At 44.2% G+C, this 24,737-nt stretch overlaps 1 protein-coding gene across 16 annotated transcripts in view; it reads right to left on the reverse strand.

Annotated features, from left to right (window-relative positions):
- The window catches only part of LOC124132318 (papilin-like), a 169,031-nt gene that overhangs the window by 100,639 nt on the left and 43,655 nt on the right, over positions 1 to 24,737 (reverse strand). For all 16 annotated transcript variants that reach the window (XM_048403199.1, XM_048403208.1, XM_048403201.1 and 13 more), the window contains exon 2: positions 4,190 to 4,335. In XM_048403199.1, coding sequence (XP_048259156.1) covers positions 4,190 to 4,264 — 75 coding nt within the window. In that variant the 5' untranslated portion in view covers positions 4,265 to 4,335. The remainder of the gene's footprint in view (positions 1 to 4,189; positions 4,336 to 24,737) is intronic.

The raw sequence follows: 24,737 nt of genomic DNA on the forward strand, positions 1-24,737 counted from the left end.
TGGTCAAAAACTCGATTATTTACAGACCGCCGTCATGTATGTGGAATATTGCTGACTGTGGCGTTAAACAACAAACAAAAAAACATTCACGAGTACTGTTGTACAGTCGTAATAGAAATGATGTTGTGATGGTGGTACTTAAAGGGCAACAGGGGCGGTCGGGTAGCCTAGTGGTGGAAGCGTTCTCGCGTCACGCCGAAGACCCGGGTTCGATTCCCGACATGGGTACAATGTGTGAAGCCCATTTCTGGTGTCCCCCGCCGTGATATTGCTGGAATATTGCTAAAAGCGGCGTAAAACCATACACACTCACTCACTCACTAAAGGGCAACATAGTCTGAGAGACTAAACCAGCGGTGGTTTAACCTGGTAAATAGATAAGTCTTTCTCAGTCTTTCACTGACCAAAATCAACCATACACAATCTCTCAAATTACCATCTACCATGCAGTGAGCGGAATTAGCCTCGTTAACCCAGTAACCAAGTAGTGTTTTTTCATTCCTTGACCAATTACAAGCAGGTGTCACGTAGGTGGTATAGACACAAAGGCGTCTGGATGGTGATGAAGAGGAGGCGATGATGTAGCTGTTTATGGTGCTATGGGTTAAATGTTCTTTCACTACTTGACACAAGGCGCTGTAAGCAGCATCTACTATGGGATACAATACCTAATTGGTAACACTATCATGTTGCGGTCCGAGGCTGTTTTATCTGTCACTTCAAGTAGCTGGCGACATTCTGCCCGAGGTCTCTAACATGCAAATTCCCATTAATGTGATGTTTTCCCCTCATTAAGAACTGTTGTATAAAAGAGATTTAGGACGTGACATTGTGATTTATATCCGTAGGATGGTCATGTGACGTGATATCACCACAATCCCGTGGAACGCAATCCTACAGTAGATCTCTACTGTAGACTAACGCCTAATGTCAAATATATAAGTATGATAGAAACAAGCAACTACATATAAACTGAAAAGGAGCCCCAGTGAGATGGTGCTTCACTGAGAAACCATGCCGCAGTTTAACATGAATACCCCACTCAGACACAGTATACTGATTCCGAGCTGACCAGTCCTTGTTTTAGCCCCTTAATGCCGAGCGCCAGACAGGGTAACAACAAGTACCATCTTTAAACGTCTTTTGGTATGACGCGGTCGGGGATCGGACGCTCTACCATTAGACCACGGAGGCGGTCCAGATCCGGGTAGAAAATAGGTCTTCAGCTACCCATGCTTGTCGTAAGAGGCGACTAAAGGGATTGGGTGGTCAGGCTTGCTGACTTGGTTGATGCATGTCATCGTATCCCATTTGCGTAGATCGATGCTCATGATATCAATCACTGGATTGTTTGGTCAGGACTCAATTATTTACAGACTGCCGTCATGTAGCTGGATGTTGCTGAGTGCGGCTTTAAACAACAAACAAACAAACATCACTCGGTATTTACAACGAGTGTAGACAATAACCTTGGTGTACTGTGTTTATATTTCTAGTCATTTAATGTGCACCGTTATGTAAATTACGACATAATAGCAGAATCTGAGCGCGGGGACGAAACGAGAGTCGTTGAACAAGTTTCAGATACTTCCAAAGACGTATTCTTATTGCAGATGCGACCAGGGGTATATACTCAGGTTTGTCTATTAACTTCTTGTTTAATACTGCCAGGTAGCCCAGGAGAGAATGTACTCAGATACGACCTCCCCAGCGTGGACGTATTCTCCACTAAGAGATACCTTTTACAATTTGAGGAAAGAGAGCTTTCAGCGTTATTGGTGCGTGAGACTATAGTGATTAAACATGTTGCTTGAGTTCGCGAGACCGTAGCAACGTAATCATCGGTGATTCATGGTGCTTCTCTTAACTGGTTTGTCAGAGATCACCCACATTACCGCGACTGGTTCTTTTATCTACGGGTCAGAGCTGGGGAGGATAATATAGATACTTCCTCGCCCTTTGTGTCGCGGGTAACGCACAGGGCGATGTGGGACGTACGAATACATCAGTGGCTATTAGAGCCGTCCCTCCCTGCTACTTTGCAGCAATCCCTGGCAGATATTATGACAAACCGGAGCCCTATGCATTCAGACGTCGTCGCAATAAACCGTAAATCATTCAGTCGTTTACGTGATGGCCCAGCAACCTCTCTGACTTAAACTGTACCGTGCTAAGTTTTGGTGAACCGAGATCTTGGCGTGGGGTGGTTTGTTTGTTTGTTGTTTAACGCCGCACTCAGCAATATTCCAGCTATATGACGGCGGTCAGTAAATAATCGAGTCTGGACCAGACAATCCAGTGACTGATATCATGAGCATCGACCCATGCAATTGGGAGCCTGACCACCCGGTTCCGTTAGCAGTGGGTGGTGGTGGGAAGGGTGGATTATCTTGGGATGGGAGGGACGTTTCACGGGTAGGATTGATATTAAGGGATAGAAATAGTCAATGCGGTTTAAGCAAGGGGTCCTGAGAAATGTTAAAGGGGTGCTTAGAAATGTTAAACGGGTGCTGGGGAATATAGATACTTAAAGATAATAATAGTAATAATGTGCATCTTTATAATACAACGAATCGACACCCTAAAGACGCTACATTATTACCCCGGTCAACTTGTTTTCATTCTCAACTCCCTAGGGAGTATTAAAAAAAAGCTGCCCATGAGGCGCTGGAAGGTTAACATTCACATTACCTTGACATCCTACCGGGTACCCATTTACTGCTTAGTGAACAGAGCAATGTTTTGAAGAATGACAGGTATCCCTATTTCTGATAAAAAACAAAACAATAATCCAACATCGTTCATAATAATATTTGCTAAATCAAGGATGACAGTGCATCAGCAGTTTATATTCCCCAGTCACAGGATGTTTGCTTGTTTCATCTGGTCATCGGATCCGGAAACAATTTGATTTTAGATATGGTCATCTATATATCCGGTCACGTTATATCATGGTATCTCTTGCTTTGTGAGTGTGATACCACTTCACTAAACACTTTGATATCACTAAGTAATTTCCTGTAGCTAGTTGTCAGACAAGGAGAGCCGATACGCCATCTCCCATTCATCGGTGCGTCACCGTGTTGTTACATGGTGATATATCAAGTACCCGTGAAGATCAAGGGTAGAATAGGCTTTCAGCAACGCATGCTTGCCGTAAAAGGCGTGTATGCTTGTCGTAAGAGGCGACTATGCTTGTCGTAAGAGGCGACTATGCTTGTCGTAAGAGGCGACTAAAGGGATCGGATGGTCAAGCTCGCTGACTTGGTTGATGCATTTCATCGTATCCCAATTGCGTGGATCGTTGCACGTGACATCAATCACTTGATTGTCTGGTCCAGACTCGATTTTTTTCAGACCGCCGTCATATAGCTGGAATATTCCTGTGTGCGGCGTTAAACAACAAACAAACAAATAAATAAGCAGGTCCCACGTGGCGGACACAGCGGCCCCATGAATGACAGATTTGTATACAGGTGAGATAGATACCCTGTCACGTGCGCGTTCACTGTGCACGGCCGCGGAGTGTGACACATCTGCACACAGACGGGTTCCCCACGCAGCCGTGGTGTGACAATTCAAAGTCAGTGACACCTACGATTGTCCTCGCGCTGGTACCCCCGTACTTGACGTACAATATTTTTCCTTTATCAGATAACATAAGTAGGTGGATGACATTACGTGTTTGGCCAGACTTGGCCTGACAATGCACTTTATATTTGCAGTTTCAATGATGTGAGGTAGGTTCCCGGAGAACCTTGACATGAAACAAACAAACCGCCTGCTGGGTGTTTGGAAAAAACTCTCTATTCTCTTCCTTGGAGGTACAAGACAATCACTAGTTTGCTAGAGCTCACGTACTAAATCGTCTCACAGTCCCTGAACCATATTATGTTCCCTTCTGTCTAGCCCCTACTGTTATGCTATTTCCCTAAATGAAGCAAGTCTAGATTTCCTCCCATCTCACTGGGGCTCCTTTCAATTGTAAACGGAGTTGTTTGTTTCTATCAAAATGTCTGCGTAATAATCAGAGCTACGTGGTCTTTGTACATTTTAACTGACGTGAAACACGATCGCCAATGTGGCAACGTCCCCGACGTATCGTAGGCTGTGGGTCATTATAACGGACCTATGCATATTCAGCTTATATCCGTCTGGAGTGGTCCTAGTCTGCTGTTCCAGGCCTTACCGTGACGTGTGACACCCAGCACAGCACAACCAACACGAGCATAGTGATGGACCGAACACTTCCGGTTGACGTCATTTCGAGGTTAGGTCCTCACACCGCTTGTCTCATTGGTGTCGTCTGCTGTCACCTCGTCACTCCGCCAATGGCTGAAATAAACACAAGGAGATCATTGAAGTTTCCATCATTTGTATCGAACAGAATATTTTTTTAAAAATGCATGTATCAGTGAGTACTCTCTCTGACCTCGTGAACCCGATCATCACTCGGGGATCATCTTCCCGAAGCAAGGGAGTTAACTGACTATAAAAGTCCAGTTTCCACCTTTGCCGAACTAGGCTGGAATTCCGGAGTTACATTTTGGCTGGAATAACGAATCTATGCGTAGTCCAATAAAATCGCGCAACGAACTAGACATCCGGTTCGTAAACAAAATGGATTTCAAAGTGCAAATTTCAGTCGACTCCAGGATTTGCAAAGTATGTGTTCTGTCAATAGATATTTACCAAATCTTGTCATGTTTTTTTATCAAGGTGCTCAAATTATTTTATCAACTTCGCGAGGTAAGACCCGTTTTATTACAATATAGATGTTGATTATCGATCGGATCGTCTTGACTGGGGGCGGCCTTTTTGTTTCAAGCAAATGCAAGTGATATGAGAGGTGGAATCTGATTGGTCAATAAGAGGCACATAAAAGGGACATAACTCAAAATAGCTACAGGTGGCGCTACGATCGAGCCACGAAATTCCAGCGTAGTTCGGCAAGGATGGGAAACTGGACTTTTGTTGTCAATTAACTCCCTTGCCTCGGGAAGATTTCGGGGTATGTGGCCATCATTATAGTAGCAAGAGTCATCATCCGCTCTTTGTTAGAGCCTAAACGTCTAAGGCGCCGCAATTGGCTGTGCAGAGTTTCATCTGGTCTGTCTTACAGACCCTCAGACACAAATATATCAAATACAGCCCATGCAACTCTATAATGTTTGGCAAGTCTAGATTACTGCAAATAAAGTGAGTCTCGGGACTCCATTTTATTATACTTTTATTAAGATAATTCAACAACTGTTTTTTTTCTGTACGATGTGTTCATTTCAGAGACTAGATGTTAGTCTTAGTTTCATCCTTTGGGCCTGCCACAATCCCATGATTGGTGGTTCCGAATCCCTTGCATTGCTTATATATCAAGGTTTGTAAGTATCATACCCGTGCTCGTAGGTTTCACCAAAGTGGTAAACGTCTGAGACCTGCATTGCTCCGGGCTTTCCCGCCACACTAAGCTAGCATGCCGTGATTTAACTATTCAAATACTATTCCAAGCGGCGTTACACCAAACCTCACCCACTCCCTAGGTTTGATGATTGCTCTTGTACATTTCCTACACCTCTCCTACCCCTCGCCATCCTCCATAGGACAGAAGTTGCATTACGTACATATAACTGACATTCACAGGTATAGTCATATGTGTGCGTGCGTGCGTGCGTGCGTGAGTGCGTGCGCTGTCACTCTTAATCGCAACATGTCCTCTACACCTACAGGTACTGATGCATCACACTGTCTGTCTCGCACTGTCACTCACATCTGTAACAGGTCCTCTACACCTTCAAGTACCGATGCATGACACTCTCTGTCTCACGCTGTCACTCACATCTTTAACAGGTACTCTAGGCCTACAAGTACTGATGCATGACACTCTCTGTCTCGCGCTGTCACTCATATCTGTAACAGGTACTCTAGGCCTACAAGTACTGATGCATGACACTCTCTGTCTCACGCTGTCACTCACATCTGTAACAGGTACTCTAGGCCTACAAGTACTGATGCATGACACTCTCTGTCTCGCGCTGTCACTCATATCTGTAACAGGTACTCTAGGCCTACAAGTACCGATGCATGACGCTCTCTGTCTCACGCTGTCACTCACATCTGTAACAGGTACTCTAGGCCTACAAGTACTGATGCATGACACTCTCTGTCTCGCGCTGTCACTCATATCTGTAACAGGTACTCTAGGCCTACAAGTACTGATGCATGACACTCTCTGTCTCACGCTGTCACTCATATCAGTAACATGTACTCTAGACCTACAAGTACTGATGCATGACACTGTCTGTCTCGCGCTGTCACTCACATCTGTACCATGTCCTCTAGACCTACAAGTACTGATGCATGACACTGTCTGTCTCGCGCTGTCACTCTCATATGTAACATGTCCTCTACACCTACAAGTACTGATGCATGACACTGTCTGTCTCGTGCTGTCTCTCGCATCTGTACCATGTCCTCTACACCTACAAGTACTGATGCATGACACTGTCTGTCTCGTGCTGTCTCTCGCATCGGCAACATGTCCCCCTCCTCCCCCCCTACACACACACACGTGATATATCAGTGTCTGTCTCGCGCTGCAACACGAATATCCACTTTGCGTGTAAATTGTTTTGAATTTAAGTGTAAATAAAATGATAGATTCTATTGCCAGTCTTTTTTGGAAACACGATTTTGGTATACGTTTGTACAGCTGTCGAAGCAGGGTGATCCTATGCAGACAAAATATCAATGCATTCCGTGCTTCCGTGTCGTACTATTACTGCGGAGATATGAAGGGGTTTGCTGTGACTCACGTTCGGCAATAGCGACTGTGCAGCGAGGTCTTGCTAAACAAACAGGTATGTATATAATAGAACAAACACTGAATAAAACTGAGATGTGATCTCCCAATCGGAGTAGACTATGAATAGATCTAGTGTACTCAAAAAACCTTTTGGTCTTATAAGCTATGTGGCGCGCATTCCTACCTGTAATATATAATTATAGTATCGGATAGATCATCTTCGGTTATCCGGGGTTTTAAATCTTGTTTCTGTTCGTATAAATACCCTGACATATAAATAGACCGTACCTTTGTTTTGAGTTAAGTTCGAATGACATGTCGATATAAATAGCCAATCAAATTACACTGTTCCATGATTGAAACAAGTAGCAAATATCTTTAGTAGCCGACTCTACCTTCTCATGCCGTCTCAAATACAAGCGTCTTGCAGCAAAAGAACTTCCCTCCCAGTACTCGGGAAAAGAATTTTTTGCTTCTCAGATTTCATTGATAACAATCTTCCCTTTTCGATTAAATTCATCGAGGTTTCGCACGGACGAGGCCGTGACTTTGAATGCACAATGACTGTAGAATATACTTACAGTAAACTACGCTTATAACGAACACGCTTTAAAACGAACTGACGGATTAACGAATTTATTTTTTTGGTCTCGGCCATTTGCTGTATATATGCTGTACATATGCTTATAACGAACTACGGTTATAACGAATAAGAATTAGTGATCCCTTTTGGTTCGTTATAAGCGTAGTTTACTGTATTTTATGAAGCCAAAACCAATCTGGATATAAATAAAAGCAAGTCTAGCCATCTCTATTACACATAGAATTTCCATGAAATCAGAATCAGGAAAATGAATTGTTTTAATTTTAGAGGAGAGAGTGAGTGAGTTGTGTTTAACGCCGGTTTTAACAATATTCCAGTTATATCACGGCGTGACAGCTTAATTTGGGAGGAAAGCCCGAAGTGATGCAGGTCTCAGACGGTTACCACTTCGGTGACACCCACGAGCACGGGTAGGGTGCTGACAAACCTAGAAACTTAATCGGGGCGAACCAGGATTCGAACCCACAATCATAAGTTTCTGGCGTGTCCAAGGGACGCAACTCTGCACAGCGAATCGCGGCGGGGCCACCCTTGCCCCCTAGAGGAGAGAAATGTATTGTATGATAAAAGATTTTATAGACTTTATGTTAGTCTAATCTACTCCAGGGGCGACCGAGTAGCCTAGCGGTTAAAGCGTTCACTCGTCACGCCGAAGACCCGGGTTCAATTCCCGACATGGGTACAATGTGTGAATATGGCTGGAATATTGCTAAAAGCGGCGTAAAATCAAACTCACTCACTCACTAATGTTCTCCGACCTCCCGTTCAGAAGAGGCATTTGGATTCATGGTTAGCGGTTTCAAGCTTTCGAGAGAATTTCTGCGCTAACTATAGGAGGAGTTGTTGACGTCACTTCCAACCGACGTTATGGTGGCGAATGGGTCCACGGTTTCTTTCACATCAGAATGGAGATATATACTCACCTCCAAAAGAAACGCGAACCATAGAAACATATAGAGAAGTATGTACGTAAAGCGAGATGTTTCCAATGTGTACCAATTAATGACAAAAGTGACAATCAGTCAAGTTACCACAGACTGTCTTTATTCTTACCACGATATGCTGAACGTGATTTCCAAACTAATCCTGCACGAGACAAATGGTGCATCTCGAGTCGTTGATCTATGACGTCACATGAGATGCGTTCATGAGCGTCGCTTCACATAACATAACAGTATGGTATGTGTATCAAACCAATCTGATATCTCTTGAATTTGAGTAATTCTTCATATATTAACCAACATATATCGAAATCGCGTTTCGTTTGTCGGTGAGAGTATTACGCTGGATATTCGGGGATTGACAGAGTGGGTGTGTATCTTCTTCTCGCGTAGAGACTGTGTCTTCTACTTGCTTCCGATCGCAGTGCTGTCAACTATAATCTAAAGGGTGTACCCGAGGCATTGCAAGGCGACATTTTCGATACGCCTCCTATGTCGGCGGCGGCAGTGTTACTGAATGACGCCTGGCAGTAGAGCCAGTCTCCGACTCTGTGACAGGGTCACGGTATAACCGGTGTAAGGAGTTCAGTCACCAAGGCCGTTGCTACTTCCGGGGAACAGTCTGTAAAAGACTTCAGAGACAAGTTATGTGTGATGGTCTTGATGCAGTTACAAGTACGTGTCGGCGGTACTTGACCCGTGGGTCCGGATACGTCAAGTAGCAGCACATGAACTTAGAGCATCTGAGTGCATCTACTTGTTGCATGCTTGTTTTTAGTCTCGTCCACTCCTTCCACACCTCGTCCAAGATTATCTGTACCCGATCCACGTGTCTACTCACTAGATTCTCCATACCCGACCCACGTGTCTAGTCACTAGATTATGTGTACCCGATCCACGTGTCTACTCACTAGATTCTCCATACCCGATCAACGTGTCTAGTCACTAGATTGTCTGTACCCGATCCATGTGTCTACTCACTAGATAATCTGTACCCGACCCACGTGTCTAGTCACTAGATTATCTGTACCAGATCCACGTGTCTACTCACTAGATTCTCCATACCCGACCCACGTGTCTAGTCACTAGATTATCTGTACCCGGTCAACGTGTCTACACACTAGATTATCTGTACCCGGTCAACGTGTCTACACACTAGATTACCTGTACCCGGTCAACGTGTCTACACACTAGATTATCTGTACCCGGTCCACGTGTCTACACACTAGATTATCTGTACCCGGTCAACGTGTCTAGTTACAAGATTATCTGTACCCGATCCACGTGTCTACTCACTAGATAATCTGTACCCGACCCACGTGTCTAGTCACTAGATTATCTGTACCAGATCCACGTGTCTACTCACTAGATTCTCCATACCCGACCCACGTGTCTAGTCACTAGATTATGTGTACCCGATCCACGTGTCTACTCACTAGATTCTCCATACCCGATCAACGTGTCTAGTCACTAGATTGTCTGTACCCGATCCATGTGTCTAGTCACTAGATTCTCCATACCCGATCCACGTGTCTACTCACTAGATAATCTGTACCCGGTCCACGTGTCTACACACTAGATTATCTGTACCCGGTCAACGTGTCTAGTTACAAGATTATCTGTACCCGATCCACGTGTCTACTCACTAGATTCTCCATACCCGACCCACGTGTCTAGTCACTAGATTATGTGTACCCTATCCACGTGTCTACTCACTAGATTCTCCATACCCGATCAACGTGTCTAGTCACTAGATTGTCTGTACCCGATCCATGTGTCTACTCACTAGATAATCTGTACCCGACCCACGTGTCTAGTCACTAGATTATCTGTACCAGATCCACGTGTCTACTCACTAGATTCTCCATACCCGACCCACGTGTCTAGTCACTAGATTATCTGTACCCGGTCAACGTGTCTACACACTAGATTATCTGTACCCGGTCAACGTGTCTACACACTAGATTATCTGTACCCGGTCAACGTGTCTACACACTAGATTATCTGTACCCGGTCCACGTGTCTACACACTAGATTATCTGTACCCGGTCAACGTGTCTAGTTACAAGATTATCTGTACCCGATCCACGTGTCTACTCACTAGATAATCTGTACCCGACCCACGTGTCTAGTCACTAGATTATCTGTACCAGATCCACGTGTCTACTCACTAGATTCTCCATACCCGACCCACGTGTCTAGTCACTAGATTATGTGTACCCGATCCATGTGTCTACTCACTAGATTCTCCATACCCGATCAACGTGTCTACTCACTAGATTGTCTGTACCCGATCCATGTGTCTAGTCACTAGATTCTCCATACCCGATCCACGTGTCTACTCACTAGATAATCTGTACCCGATCCACGTGTCTACACACTAGATTATCTGTACCCGATCCACGTGTCTAGTCACTAGATTATCTGTACCCGGTCAACGTGTCTACACACTAGATTATCTGTACCCGGTCAACGTGTCTACACACTAGATTATCTGTACCCGGTCCACGTGTCTACACACTAGATTATCTGTACCCGGTCAACGTGTCTAGTTACAAGATTATCTGTACCCGATCCACGTGTCTACTCACTAGATAATCTGTACCCGATCCATGTGTCTACTCACTAGATAATCTGTACCCGACCCACGTGTCTAGTCACTAGATTATCTGTACCAGATCCACGTGTCTACTCACTAGATTCTCCATACCCGACCCACGTGTCTAGTCACTAGATTATCTGTACCCGGTCAACGTGTCTACACACTAGATTATCTGTACCCGGTCAACGTGTCTACACACTAGATTATCTGTACCCGGTCCACGTGTCTACACACTAGATTATCTGTACCCGGTCAACGTGTCTAGTTACAAGATTATCTGTACCCGATCCACGTGTCTACTCACTAGATTCTCCATACCCGACCCACGTGTCTAGTCACTAGATTATGTGTACCCGATCCACGTGTCTACTCACTAGATTCTCCATACCCGATCAACGTGTCTACTCACTAGATTGTCTGTACCCGATCCATGTGTCTAGTCACTAGATTCTCCATACCCGATCCACGTGTCTACTCACTAGATAATCTGTACCCGATCCACGTGTCTACACACTAGATTATCTGTACCCGATCCACGTGTCTAGTCACTAGATTATCTGTACCCGGTCCACGTGTCTACACACTAGATTATCTGTACCCGGTCAACGTGTCTAGTTACAAGATTATCTGTACCCGATCCACGTGTCTACTCACTAGATTATCTGTACCCGATCCACGTGTCTACACACTAGATTATCTGTACCCGGTCAACGTGTCTAGTTACAAGATTATTTATTTCCGATCAACGTGTCTACTCACTAGATTCTCCATACCCGATCCACGTGTCTAGTTACAAGATTATCTGTACCCGATCCACGTGTCTACTCACTAGATTATCTGTACCCGGTCAACGTGTCTAGTTACAAGATTATCTGTACCCGATCCACGTGTCTACTCACTAGATTATCTGTACCCGGTCCACGTGTCTACACACTAGATTATCTGTACCCGATCCACGTGTCTACACACTAGATTATCTGTACCCGATCCACGTGTCTACTCACTAGATTATCTGTACCCGGTCAACGTGTCTACACACTAGATTATCTCTACCCGATCCACGTGTCTACTCACTAGATTATCTGTACCCGGTCAACGTGTCTACACACTAGATTATCTGTACCCGGTCAACGTGTCTACACACTAGATTATCTGTACCCGGTCAACGTGTCTAGTTACAAGATTATTTATTTCCGATCAACGTGTCTACTCACCAGATTCTCCATACCCAATCCACGTGTCTACTCACTAGACTATCTATTCCCGATAAACGTGTCAAGTCACTAGATTATGTATTGCCGATCCACATCTCTAGTCACTAGATTATGTCTTCCACGTGTCTAGTCCGAAATGGTGGCTAGCACTGTAACACCCGCCTTTGTCACACATGTGTAAGGACAAAGTTTTTATTTCGCCGCTTAACCCAAAAGACAAAAGTGTCCACAAGAAATACATTTTGTCACTCAGGTAAGGGGCGGGATAGTGTGCCTTGTTAAGATATAAATTTAAAAAAACGTCAACGCCAGAGAATAGCAATCCCGATTATCCGCCGAAACAGATTCCATTGGGCGTAAGAGGCAACACATCTTCCCGAGGCAAGAGATTTAACTGACTTTAAAAGTCCAGTTTCCACCCTTGCCGAACTAGGCTTGCATTTGCTTCAAACAAAACAGTGGCGCCAAGTCAAGACGATCTGATCGATAATCAAGGTCTATGTTGTGATAAAACGGATCTTACATTGCGCAATGCGAGAGCACCTTGATTAAAAACATGAAAAGATTTGGAAAATATCTGTTGACAACGAGTTGGCGGTGCACATGCTTTGCAAATCCTGCAATCGACCGAAATCTGCACGACAGTTTACGAACAGGATTTCGATTTCGTTGCACGATTTTGATTGGACTATGCATAGACTCGTTAGTCCAGCCAAAATGTAACTCCATAATACCAGCCTAGTTCGGCAAGGGTGGAAACTGGACTTTTATAGTCTGTTAACTCCCTTGCCTTGGGAAGATGGAGGCAACATAGCTATGAACAATACATTTGAATGGAATTATACACACAGGCTGAAGTTCATACAACAGTGGTAGACTCTCCCACAACCCCTGTGTCGTGACCACCCTCAATATCTACACCGTGCCCGGAGTGCAGTACAGACACGATTAACCGCTGGGAACCTCTGCCCTGTAATCGTACCTGACCTAGCACTGTATACATGCGAGCTGACAGAAGTCGACGACCGAGGACGTTAACAGGTGCGGCAGTCTGCGTGGCGTGGTTAGACAGTATAACACCTTGGGGTGAAGGGTAGCCGTGGACTTGTCAGATATATCAAGCCTTCCGTTGAAGCAGGTGCTCACTGGCGTACATGATAATGCTTTTTTGTGTTCCGATAACTGAATGTCCAATAGAATGAATTATTCCCTTATCTGTATTTGATTACATACATGCATATACATGCACACAGACAGACATACACGCACGCGCGCGCGCGCACGCACACACACACACACACACACACACACACACACACACACACTCACTCACTCACACACATGCACACACGCACACACGCAGCAGTCCCTGCTGTCCAGTTGGGCTAGATTCAAACTCAAGCCGTAGAATCTGTAGACCAACCAGAGACTAAGTAGGCGCAATCTATGGATAACAACTTCTTTAATACTGTTTCGGTATTGATCCTCATACCGTTGTCAAGCAAGGATCTATACCGAAACGTTGCCTTTACAGGATTGTTATCAATAAAATTGTGTCTACTTTGTCATCCGTCAAACTCTAAGTAATGCCTATCAAACAATTGAGCCAGAGGCTGTTCCCAGTGTTACTGTGATAATTCATCTTCATTGATTCAATTACTTTTTAAAACAATCTTGCTCTCGTCGATTCTTTTGAATGGGTGGACAAGATTCACACATTGAGTAAATGAGTGAGTGAGTGTGTGAGTGTGAGTGAGTGAGTGAGTGAGTGAGTGATTATTGCTTCACGTCGCTTCAGCAATCTTGCAGCTATTCGCGGCGAGCACATTATGAGGAATAATTCATGTTATATAATAGTTACGATAATTGGTAAGAAAGGCGAAAGTGAAATATCTACAGTGTCCTCTGTTGAAACGTTTCACCCTGCACTATAAACTAACCTCACAGTTACAAGTACGAGACGTAGAGATGGTAATAAATCACGCTCAAATCTAGACTCACAAGGGCTTCTGACAAAACTGCTGGTCCATGGACAAATACACGAAGGTCCGCCTGCAGATTGCACAAGCATTGACGCAAACAACAGTCCACTTATTACAGAGAGTTTGCCCAACGTGTACGCCAAAGGTGACTTGAGAGGTACATGGCTGACTTTTAAAGGGTCGCCCGCTTTATGAAAAAGGAACTGTATTTTGAATATCACGGGGTTGTCTGTAATACTTTTCACCACGGCAAACATTAAGCAGGTACAATGACGGCTCGACAAGCGTAACACTAACCCGGCACATATTCACCAACAATAGCTACACTCTCTCCAACCAAGGCTCTTAAAAGTCTTGCCTTATTAAGTATGCATGTACGGGATTTGATATGAAACATTATACCATTCAACTTTGCCGTGTTTTGAAACCTGTCTGTCAGTAGGCGAAGTACTTTACATATTGTGATAAGTGTCATGAGATTACTGTCATCGTGGTGTCCGCGAAGTCAACATCAACTCAACGACTTTGCCAGAAAGTAAATACGTTAGTTTTACTGAACTCAGCAAATGTATCATTGCCTGGTTTCATTTAATTTTCACCGCTTGTTTGCCGTTGCCTAATGGAATCTTTTTGTCCGATGATGTACCTTGGTACTAGTCTGTCGTTGACGATTTATATTTATGCTTGTCGTAAGAGGCGACTAACGGGATCAGGTGGTCAGGCTTGCTGACTTGGTTTGATTCATGTCATCTTATCCCAATTGCGTGGATCGATGCTCATGATGTCAAGCACTGGATTGTCTGGTCCAGATTCGATTATTTACAGACCGCTGTCATACAGCTGGAATATTGCCGAGTGCGGCGTTAAACAACAAACTAACAAACAAAACATTTTAATTCCTCCAATATAATCCACAGGACCTCCATGTACACCCATCCACGGGACCTCCATTTTCACCCATCCACGGGACATCTATCTGCACCCATCCACGTGACCTCCATCTTCACCCATCCACGGGACATCTATCTGCACCCATCCACCGGACCTCCATCTGCACCCATCCACGGGACATCTATCTGCACCCATCCACGAGACCTCCACCTTCACCCATCCACGGGACATCTATCAGCACCCATCCACGGGACCTCCTTCTTCACTCATCCACGGGACATCTATCTGCACCCATCCACGAGACCTCCACCTTCACCCATCCACGGGACATCTATCTGCATCCATCCACGGGACCTCCACCTTCACCCATCCACGGGACATCTATCTGCACCCATCCACGTGACCTCCACCTTCACACAACCACGGGACCTCCACCTTCACCTACCCACAGGACCTCAACCTTCACCCATCCACAGGACCTCCAAGTTCACCCATTCACGGGACCGCCACCTTCACCCATCCACAGGACCTCCATCGTCACCCATTCACGGGACCTCAATCTTCACCCATAAACGAGGCCTTCTTAACCCATTCACAGGTAGGACTCCTGTCACCTTCACCCTTCCACAAGACCCTCATCGTTCTTCACCCTACCACGGGACTTCCATTGACCTTCCTGCTGTCATCTTGCACGAGTTGAAGTCACCTCTCCATCATTACCAATGATGCGACAAAGCAATGTGCCAGTGGGTCGTCATTGCACAATGGCGGGACTGACACCGGACACAGTCAATGTCCCCATCAATGGGGCTGTTCCTTGCTTCATTCACCGGGGATTTACCCTGGGTCGTCGAAGATAGCGGTGCACCACAGTCAGGGTCGTCGTGGACGTGATGTGGCGTGTGTGGAACAGTCGTTGCTGCCATGGAGTGTTTAGATAAGGGTTAGCGGGTTAAACACTCTCTTTAGCCGATAGGATCGGGGCAAACTCGTGGGCTCCTGTTGTCAACCCGATACGCCGACTCTGAATGACGGGAATGTGGCAACAATGTCCGAGTCAACAACTGGACTCACCGGCACAGACAGCAAAGTAGACTGAACAAAATGTGTAACATTGTGTGGAATGTTGGCAGACATGTCACGAGGGCAGAGGTGGGAAAGGTGTAGGCATCATCAAGGACCCCATGAGTACAATACCTTGGATGTCTTTACATTCATGTCCAGGCAGTGATGGTTGGTTGGTTGGTTAGTTTGTTGCTTAACGCCGCACTCAGCAATATTCCAGACAGCTGTATGTAAATAATCGAGTCTGGACCCGACAATCCAGTGATTGACATCCTGAGCATCGAGCCACGTAATTGCGACCGATGACATGCATCAACCAAGTCGGCGAGCCTGACCACCCGTTCCCGTTTGTCGCGTCTTACGACAAGCATAGTCGCCATTTACGGCAAGCATGGGTTGCTGAAGACATATTCTAACCCGGATCTTCACGGGTCTCTTGAGACAACGTTATAAAGAATATGCAGGTCTACGACCTCTCCGTCCTCTAGGACCTCAATCCACCATCACCTCACCAAAACACCCTCCCCCAACCTCAACCCCACCCCCACCGTAATTAAATAATGCAGTGACATTAACCTATATTTCACTTTGGGAATATTTGATGACGCAGCTACACCTTGTCTCATATAAAGACACGGAATATTCATGGATACAATGAATACCAGCGCTATCCGGGGGCAAGGGCGGCAACCACTTCGCCTCCTACACTCCGGTTGCCCTGTAGGCTTGCCACGCTAGGCGTCCCGTTCGTCCTCCGCGAACTATTTCGAACTACCTCGCCGATATTGTACCGTTGCTTTAACACGGCAACCAGTTCCAAGAACTCGTGAGAAAGGTGGTTAGGCAAGGTGACTGTCTGTGTGCCGTGCTTTCACGAAAACAGCAAACGGTTACGAGCTGCGTCCATTTCAACTGTCCACCCACATGTAACGGGCTCGCCGTTAGATAAACAAAACAAACATGATAAACCCGGCGACAGAGTCCTGCCACTCACCCACCCACCCACTCAGTCGACTCAAACGGAGTGTATAGAAGACATGCTGCCACCAATCAGCCTTAATGATGCCGTGCGTTATAAAATAACGTTCGATTACCAAGTGTATTTTATATCCGCTCTACAAAAAAAACACCATGTACCCATTCGCTGTCATGGCCTTTTTATGAAGTGTATTAATCAAATGACATGCCGCTAAAATCATTTCCTCATATATTATAATATATTTCAGATGCAATTTAAATCACATCGGGGCGTGCGGAATAATACAGTATGATTGAACACATTTAAAAGTGTCTTGGGTATATTTTTATATGCAAGACATATGTAAAATCAAAAATTATTTCTGTGGGATTTTTTGACGAAGAACTTGAAGTCATATGCGCATTCTGATTGGTTTGTCGTATTTTCGCACATAACATTCATCAATAGGGGGACGAGTCTTCTTGCAGGTTACGGAAAGGGGCGAGTGGTGACGAATGATGGAGATGTGACGTCACTTCCGGCACGACGCTTTGTGGCAAGCTGATCCAGGGTATTTAGCATAACAGTATAGCCATATTATACGCTGGGTTATCGAGGGTGACTTTCGGACAACATGCATGCACATCTTTACCGGTAACGTCTGACATGCCGACACTCACCATACCTCCGTCTGAGCACTCCTCGGCCTCCATTGATAGAACCTGAAGCGTGTCCTTCGGAATCTTACAAGTAAGTTTCATTGACAACACAGGGAGATTAATAAAACGTTTCTTTGTTGCAGCAATGAAGGATTGGCTCTCATTGTATTTAATGTCTTCGTCGCTGCAAGAGATATTCAGGGACAACGAATCTGACTGCACTGGGTTGGGTGCGCATCTCTCCTAAGTGAACTTTCGACTGTGTTACCAGAGACCACATCCCGGTACACGACTGAAATCTGTATTATTCTTTAATGAATGTTTGCTAATGTTTTTTCAGTCATATTCGTTTGTTTGGCCTTGTAGTTTTAAAGATCCCAGTTTTCAAGTCAACTTGAAATGGATAACTCACTTGATCCTGAGAATATTTTATGGACTTGAAGATTTCACTCAAGCATTGCCAGCAGGAATCTCGTCATTCTTATATTGACAGCTTTGTGTCGTTATCTCCAAAAAGCGAAATGTAGAAATGTTCGAGTCTGGACCAGGCAAACCAGGAATTGATGTCATGGGTTCTGATCCACATCAGAACATAATACAGCACACCTCATAGTTACACTCTCGGCACCTGTGAAGATCCGGGTTTGAATAGGCCAGCAACCCATGCTTGCCGTAAAAGGCGACTATGCTTGTCATAAGAGGCGACTAACGGGATCAGGTGGTCAGAAACGCTGTCTTGGTTGGTGCATGTCATCGTATCCCAATTGCTTGGATCGATGCTCATGATGTCAGTCGTTGTTTTTTTCTGGTCCAGACTCGATTATTTACAGACCGCCGTCATGTAGCTGGAATATTGCTTAGTGCCGTCTTAAACATCAAACAAACAAACAAACAAACAACCCTCGGATTATTGCGAATTATTCTACATGAAGTAAATCCACATAATGTCAATAAAACCTGACTGTAAAACACAAGATCTGTTTATACAACTGTTAAAAGCATATCATCTTACTTGGAACGTAATGGGTCGTGTAAGGACGACACTCAAAAAAAAGGATTAAAAAATTCTATCATTATTTGCGAAAAATATTTTGAACTCTTTAACCATTGTAAGACGTATTGAAATGATAAGTGGCTAAAAGTCATGTGAAATGCCATTCATCCCACAGAGCACCGGGTGACATTTGACCCCTGTAAAGAGGAAGGGCAGAGGTCACGCAGGTGCAACGTTGCGTGCACCAGCTTTATCGTCCATATCGGCGTGATTTTCATGGCGAAGGCTTAAATCAGATAAGCATCTTGCACAACCAGAATAATAGCAGGCATACTGCTAGAGGCTACAAGATTGGTGTAAAGTTAAAAGTCAAGTGCCTTGTAACACGAGTTATCCGCTTTCCTAATACATATGAGACGATAAGGTTATTTATATAATAAACATGCAATTCCTAAATAGGGGCATTATACCCTTGAGAAATAACCTTGTTGCCAAACTCATTAGGCAAATGGGGCTATTGCCAGTGTTGGTCACGGTTCTTGTATGAGACAATTGTTCTAATATAATTTTCTAGGCAGTTGTTTGAAGTGAGTCGACTGTTGACCTTTTTAAAAATAAATATTAGGAAACTACTAATGATAAATGGAATAGACGGCAGCCCTGTCGCAGTTCACGTGTGAAAATACAGGCGGAAATGGAAATTACATATTGGTCCAATTCAATGTGACGCACCCAGTAAATAAAAACTTAATTGCATACTTAGAACAGCCGCATTCGTGTAATGTTGGTCTATATATATAAATAGTTCCTTGATTGGAACTTAAAATGTTTGACCAGACGTTCAGTATCAGTTGTGAAAATGTGCCGATGCGTTCATGTTGCATTGCTAGCTACACCTATGACAGATAGTATTATTATCTATCATGCAATTATGTTGGCAATGGGCGGTGCACTCCCTATATTCACACAGTTCACTTCAGTTCACTGCGGTTCACTGCGGTTCACTAAGATATGTTCAAATGTTACTCGGTGTACCTACCCTCTACGTAACACAGTGCATTCAAAGAGACACAATCACCTCGTAATAGCTGAGGCCACCAATGCACATCCTGGAGATCGCCGCATTAAACGGCATACTTGTGACAGGCATATATATCTGATATATATTGAATAAAACAAGTTAGGGACAACAATATAGACAAGTTATGGATAACAACTTCTTTATTCACTTTGCCCATCTTTATTTTTTTTCATCATGTTGTTAAAGTATTATCCTTCTGTTGTCATTGCCTAACCTACTCACGTTAATCTCTCTATAGTATGCAATTGTTGTTACTGTTAATCCCCCACCTACTATATATATATTCTGTACCATGTTCCTTTTCCAACACAACACAGAACACTAAATTCCACACTAACCTACAACAACTAAATGACACCAACAACTTTACTAAACCCCTTAAAAAACTTACAAACCTATAAAGCACTAGGCATTTATTTAATCAAAACAGGCCTACTCGGCCGCTTTTAAAAAAAACCCCAAAAAAACCCCAAAAAACCACATTAAACAAGCTACCAACAAAACATATTAATCATAAATCTATAAAAACAACAACCTCCATTATTTTCCCCACCTTATTAGCATGGCATATTTCAAAATTCCAAATTTCCGCCAAAATTAATTAAGCGACCATAAAGCCCCTCCAGGTTGCCTTACCTTTCGGACATACCCTTCTCAACCACATCACTAAATGGCCTGGCGGGCCCGTACGCGAAATACCCCTATGTCGGATAGCGCACGTTAAAACCCAAACAAAATAAGTCGTTTTTCGGCCTTGCTTGACACCGGTATAAGGATCTATGCTGAAACGTCGCCTTTACAGTATTAAAGAAGTTGTTATCCATAAATTGTCTCTACTTTGTCATCCGTCAACTTCTAAGTAGTGCCTATCAAACAATGAAGTAAAAGTTCATGAATGTTTTGGGGGAATATGTGTATGAAATTGTGGGCTCAGTATATCTATGGGCCGTACATGTCACCTGTATTGGTAAAGATTGACTGACGATACACGGCAAAGTAATGCTGACACCGCAGGAGCTTCCAGTATGCAGTTCCTGAGGTAATAACGTGATGCTAGGCACAGGGCTTTGTGTCGTTGCTTAAATATTTCTAGACCTAAAGATACATAAAATAGGTTGTGCGCAGATGCAATGCTACTTTATCAATAATAATAATGATATTTTTTTATTTGTTTGTTGTTTACCACCGCACTCAACAATATTCCAGCTGTATGACGGTGGTATGTAGATAATCGAGCCTGGACCAGACAATCCAGTGATTGATATCATGGGCATCGATCCACGCCATTGGGAACCGATGACATGCATCAACCAAGTCAGCGAGCCTGACCACCCGATCCCGTTAGTCGCCTCTTACGACAAGCATAGTCGCCTTTTACGGCATGCATGGGTCGCTGAAGACCTATTCTACCCAGGATCTTCACGGATAATAATAATAATAATAATAATCATAATAATATTAATAATAAAAATTCAGGAATAAGCATGCTAATGCTGCTACATTATTATTATCCCGGTAAGTGAATCAGTGTGCACTCGATTTTCTTGATCAGCTCCCTGGGGAGTATACAGCTATATCAAAACGTGAATATGTGATTTGGCGGACCAGGTTATGATTTTACCGACGTGGGTATGCGCGGTGTTTGACAGTCTGACAACGCCTTTACAATTCGCCACTGCCATCAACATGCTGTACATTAATGCCAGTGTTATTATTTCTGTCCGCGCGACCAGTGGACGGTGACCCCTTCAGGGTGTACGACGGCACTTCAACGCCAGGCATAGTCCAAGCACCAGCGGGGTCTCAGGGCCACGGGGCTTTATAATTGCCCCCGCTGACAGTCCGACACAATGCGCAACATCGTCTCTTGTAACACATGCTGCTGTTGGCGGGGGGAGAGGAAGTAGAGGGTTCAAAAGAAAATGAAACGCCATCTGTCACATGTCAAGACATTGGATCTCATATTGTCCGGTAAAGATGAAGCATCGAAGCTTTCCCATGGCCCCGTTCCTCACAGCGGTCTTAGCGCTTCCTCTACCTTCACCTGCTCTGTGTACACCCCGCCAAGACGTCGTTGAATCACAGCGTTGTTTGTTTGTTTGTTGTTTAACGCCGCACTCAGCAATATTCCAGCTATATGACGGTGGTCTGTAAATAATCGAGTCTGGACCAGACAATCCAGTGATTGACATCATGAGCATCGATCCACGCAATTGGGATACGATGACATGCAAGTAGGCGGGTCTGACCACTTGATCTTGTTAGTCGTCTCTTACAGATACGCTAATACATGTTCTGTTAAATGAGGGTCATTATTCCCAATAATGCAGTCCCAATGGATCATAGCACATTGCACGATTATTGTTACCATAGATGCACAACAGGTCCAACCTCTACCATATACACATGCATCACCACTGCGTCTAGTACAGGCAGTGAGAGGTATAGAATTATAAAACGTCAATGCCAGAGAATAACCAGTCTCGATTATCCGCCGAAACAGATTCTAATGGACGTAAAAGTCAAATAGCGGTGAAAATTACATAAATGGATCACTGAAAATCAATGATAACACCAGGTGTTCGCGAAAAGGGATAGCATGTCCTTCTGGCAGCACCACACCTTTACATAAAGAGTAAGTATTTTGCCTGAAGTGTTCTACGTTGTGGAGTGAATGGAATGTCAGTCGGCAGTTATGTATGTAACATGTCTAAGGCAAACGCTACATGAAGACAAGCTTGGAATATTTGTGAAATGTATGTACATGTTTACACACAAGAAACATCCGACATAGAAAGTCGACGTCACATTTGATGAACTGAATATTCAGCATTGTACTGCTATGAAGTCGTTTTTACGTATAGAATAAAGGGTTAAATGTAGGGTCCACACTGGAGTATAAAGGTTTAGTGTCCACACTGGAGTATATAGGTTTAGTGTCCACACTGGAGTATAGAGGTTTAGTGTCCACACTGAAGTATAGAGGTTTAGTGTCCAAACTGGAGTATATAGGTTTAGTGTCCACACTGGAGTATAGAGGGTTAGTGTCCACACTGGAGTATAGAGGTTTAGTGTCCACGCTGGAGTATAGAGGTTTAGTGTCCACACTGGAGTAAAGAGGTTTAATGTCCACACTGGAGTATAGAGGTTTAGTGTCCACACTGGAGTATAGAGGTTTAGTGTCCACAGTGGAGTATAGGGGGTAGTGTCCACACTGGAGTATAGAGGTTTAGTGTCCACACTGGGCTATAGAGGTTTAGTGTCCACACTGGAGTATAGAGGTTTAGTGTCCACACTGGAGTATAGAGGTTTAGTGTCCACGCTGGAGTATAGAGGTTTAGTGTCCACACTGGGCTATAGAGGTTTAGTGTCCACACTGGAGTATAGAGGTTTAGTGTCCACACTGGAGTATAGAGGTATGTCCACACTGGAATATAGAGGTTTAGTGTCCACACTGGGCTATAGAGGTTTAGTGTCCACACTGGAGTATAGAGGTTTAGTGTCCACACTGGAGTATAGAGGTTTAGTGTCCACGCTGGAGTATAGAGGTGTAGTGTCCACGCTGGAGTATAGAGGTTTAGTGTCCACACTGGAGTATAGAGGTTTAGTGTCCACACTGGAGTATAGAGGTTTAGTGTCCACACTGGAATATAGAGGTTTAGTGTCCACACTGGGCTATAGAGGTTTAGTGTCCACAGTGGAGTATAGGGGGTAGTGTCCACACTGGAGTATAGAGGTTTAGTGTCCACACTGGGCTATAGAGGTTTAGTGTCCACACTGGAGTATAGAGGTTTAGTGTCCACACTGGAGTATAGAGGTTTAGTGTCCACGCTGGAGTATAGAGGTTTCATGTATTGTCCACGCTGGAGTATAGAGGTTCATGTATTGTCCACGCTGGAGTATAGAGGTTTAGTGCCCACACTGGAATATAGAGGTTTAGTGTCCACGCTGGAGTATAGAGGTTTAGTGTCCACACTGGAGTATAGAGGTTTAGTGTCCACGCTGGAGTATAGAGGTTTCATGTATTGTCCACACTGGAGTATAGAGGTTTAATGTCCACACTGGAGTATAGAGGTTTAGTGTCCACACTGGAGTGTAGAGGTTTAGTGTCCACACTGGAGTATAGAGGTTTAGTGTCCACGCTGGAGTATAGAGGTTTAGTGTCCACGCTGGAGTATAGAGGTTTCATGTAGTGTCCACGCTGGAGTATAGAGGTTTAGTGTCCACACTGGAGTATAGAGGTTTAGTGTCAACACTGGAGTATAGAGGTTTAGTGTAGTGTCCACGCTAGCGTTAAAAAGTTTGTTTTTCATTAGTGTCCCATATTGTGTTAAAAGGTCTTTTCTATAATCCGTATAATGTTCAGATTTGTATGTAAAGCTCTCACATGAATAGTTGGCTAGATTTGAAAACATTTCTTATGACCCCAAAGAATACAAACGATGCTCTAACAAGAACCATAAAGGATCGACAAACTTAGGTTGCTCTAATGTATTTCAGACTTTCACAAACGTAGCATATATTTACCGACTTTCTAACAAAGACGTGTTTCACAAGACACACAAAATATAGGGATACTTTGTGTTTAACAGGTTCAGCGTCTGTCTGATAGAGAAGCTTAAGTAGATCTACCTGTAACGAGCATTGCGAATTCTCTTCAGTATGTTACAATAGGGAATACAGAGGTGTCCTAATTCACACACCTCGAGGCCCCTTGTATGAACAGAGCCGATCAACGGAAAGCATTTTCATGATTAAGGTTTAGAAAAGTACATTTATCAACTACATGTTTGACGTGTTTGACCTATATGTTTTCTAACATTGTTATGATAGTAAACAGGGAATACCTCTGTTCCCACTATCATATCGCGACAATGACCTTGATAGTTTGGTCATGAAATACACTGTCATGCAGTATTGCACCATAGTGTACCACTGTGCAGCGTC

Source organism: Haliotis rufescens, unplaced genomic scaffold (assembly GCF_023055435.1).
Source record: "Haliotis rufescens isolate VD_foot unplaced genomic scaffold, xgHalRufe1.0.p SCAF_3, whole genome shotgun sequence".
In the NCBI taxonomy this organism is placed as follows: Eukaryota; Metazoa; Mollusca; class Gastropoda; order Lepetellida; family Haliotidae; genus Haliotis; species Haliotis rufescens.